The sequence below is a fragment of the Nanorana parkeri genome, unplaced genomic scaffold, assembly GCF_000935625.1.
Source record: "Nanorana parkeri isolate BGI_ZX_2015 unplaced genomic scaffold, ASM93562v1 scaffold312, whole genome shotgun sequence".
Classification (NCBI taxonomy): domain Eukaryota; kingdom Metazoa; phylum Chordata; class Amphibia; order Anura; family Dicroglossidae; genus Nanorana; species Nanorana parkeri.
The window spans coordinates 213,769-215,876 of record NW_017306580.1 but is presented as its reverse complement, the minus strand read 5'-3'; the positions used below and the strand labels follow the sequence as shown (position 1 = coordinate 215,876).

Below are 2,108 nucleotides of genomic sequence, written 5' to 3'. Positions count from 1 at the left end.
GTATTATAAATAACAATGAACATTTGCATGGATAGTCAGGAGACCCACACAAGCCAGAAAATAGTTTCAAAGTTGAAATAAACTTTGTAATTGAGGAAAGCTGTGCTGAGAGAAGTATGTAGGATGAAATGCTGGTTGCCTGGCTCTAATGCTGAACTCTAATTTTGAAAATGTAATGCCTGGCTTGAATGCCGATCAGTTGTTTAAGTACTATATAAACTACTGAGCAAATATGAAGGTCAGGAGCACCGACTTCACTAGACAGGTGACTAGCATTTTCAGGAGACTACACTAATGCAGGTTGAGATAAAACTAAATTAAAAAAATAGTCCTAATTCAATCTTTTTGCAGCAAAAAGGAATCACCCCGCCCCCCCCTGTGAACCTCTGCCAAGGTACCGTGAGGGATATGCAGACATTCAGCCAGTCAGCAGATCTGCCTGCACAATGGTCACGGATAAGGCATTGTGCTTACCAGATACAGTGCCCTATCCACGTTCCTGCTGCCAGCCTATGGCCCAGCAGTGTTTGGATTCTACTGCCGCAATAGAAATGAATGGACTATTCAGCTTTTAATAATCAGCAATTATATATGGCCAACAGTTTTTGTGCAGGGAGACCGTACAATACAATTCAAGAAAAGATGGTTAGGAGGGCCCTGCTTGTGAGAGTCTCAATGGTGCAAGCTGACCTGTTCGCTGGCCAATGTCGATTCCCACCACGTCACTCTGACAGACCGCGTGCGAGTGCCTCACATCCGGTGTGAAAAGTACAGCTTTTTAGAACATTTTACAGTCTTAAATATCTAATTCGCATCTACCATTAAATTTATTAACTGAGTATAAACCAAATAATATAGATGTAACAGTAGTGAACCATGGATGCTGGCATTTCATTGACCAATAATTAGTATGTATATATCGGTCACGGGTGATCTAGACATAAGGTTTAGATCAGACTTAAGCTGAGCTTTTTCAGCTACTCATGTATCATACGGTCAAGGCATTTTCCCTTACATATGCTTATGCGTGAGTAGCGGATGTGCACATCTTGTATGGACATGAGATGTTCATTAATTTCCTATGTCTACATGTACGTAGACTAGATGGTGGCCCCTGCTGTTTGTATTCTCTGCTTTGTAATGAAACGCAAACCTCACATAGATAAGACAGTAAAATGTTTTTCTTTTCATATACAGGAGTTTATGCACTGGACAGCATCATGCAGAGCTGGTTCACACTCTTCACTCCAACAGAGGCCACTAGCATTGTTGCTACGACGGTGATGTCCAACAGCACCATTGTCCGCTTGCATCTGGACTGCCATCAGCAGGAAAAGCTGGCCAGCAGTGCTAGGACGCTTGCGCTCCAGTGTGCCATGAAGGACCCCCAAAACTGTGCCCTCTCAGCACTTACTTTATGTGAAAAGGATCACATAGCTTTTGAGACTGCTTACCAAATTGTCCTGGATGCTGCTACAACTGGCATGAGCTACACCCAGCTTTTTACGATAGCACGGTACATGGAGCACCGTGGTTACCCCATGAGGGCGTACAAACTGGCTACGTTGGCCATGACACACCTGAACCTGAGTTACAACCAGGATACACACCCTGCCATTAATGACGTTTTGTGGGCATGTGCGCTCAGCCACTCGCTTGGGAAAAACGAACTAGCAGCGATTATACCTCTAGTGGTCACAAGTGTCAAATGCGCAACAGTACTTTCAGACATTCTGCGCAGGTGCACTTTGACCACGCCTGGGATGGTGGGACTCCATGGACGGAGGAACTCTGGCAAGCTTATGTCACTGGACAAATCCCCTTTGCGACAGCTCTTGGATGCCACAATCGGGGCCTACATAAACACAACACATTCACGGCTCACGCACATCAGTCCTCGACACTACAGCGAGTTTATAGAGTTCCTTAGCAAGGCCCGAGAGACCTTCTTAATGGCTCACGACGGACACATTCAGTTTACACAGTTCATCGACAACCTAAAACAAATTTACAAAGGGAAAAAGAAACTGATGATGTTGGTCCGAGAGCGGTTCGGTTGACAATGTGTGAATGGGGAGGGGAGGGGGGAAAAGTTTGTTTATACTTGT

The 2,108-nt window shown here is 44.8% G+C and overlaps 1 protein-coding gene across 1 annotated transcript in view; it reads left to right on the top strand.

Annotated features, from left to right (window-relative positions):
- Positions 1 to 2,101, top strand: part of ZSWIM6 (zinc finger SWIM-type containing 6) — a 134,218-nt gene extending 132,117 nt beyond the window's left edge. The window contains exon 15 of the mRNA XM_018557948.1: positions 1,198 to 2,101. Coding sequence (XP_018413450.1) covers positions 1,198 to 2,060 — 863 coding nt within the window. The 3' untranslated portion in view covers positions 2,061 to 2,101. The remainder of the gene's footprint in view (positions 1 to 1,197) is intronic.
- The last annotated feature ends 7 nt before the right edge of the window (positions 2,102 to 2,108 follow it).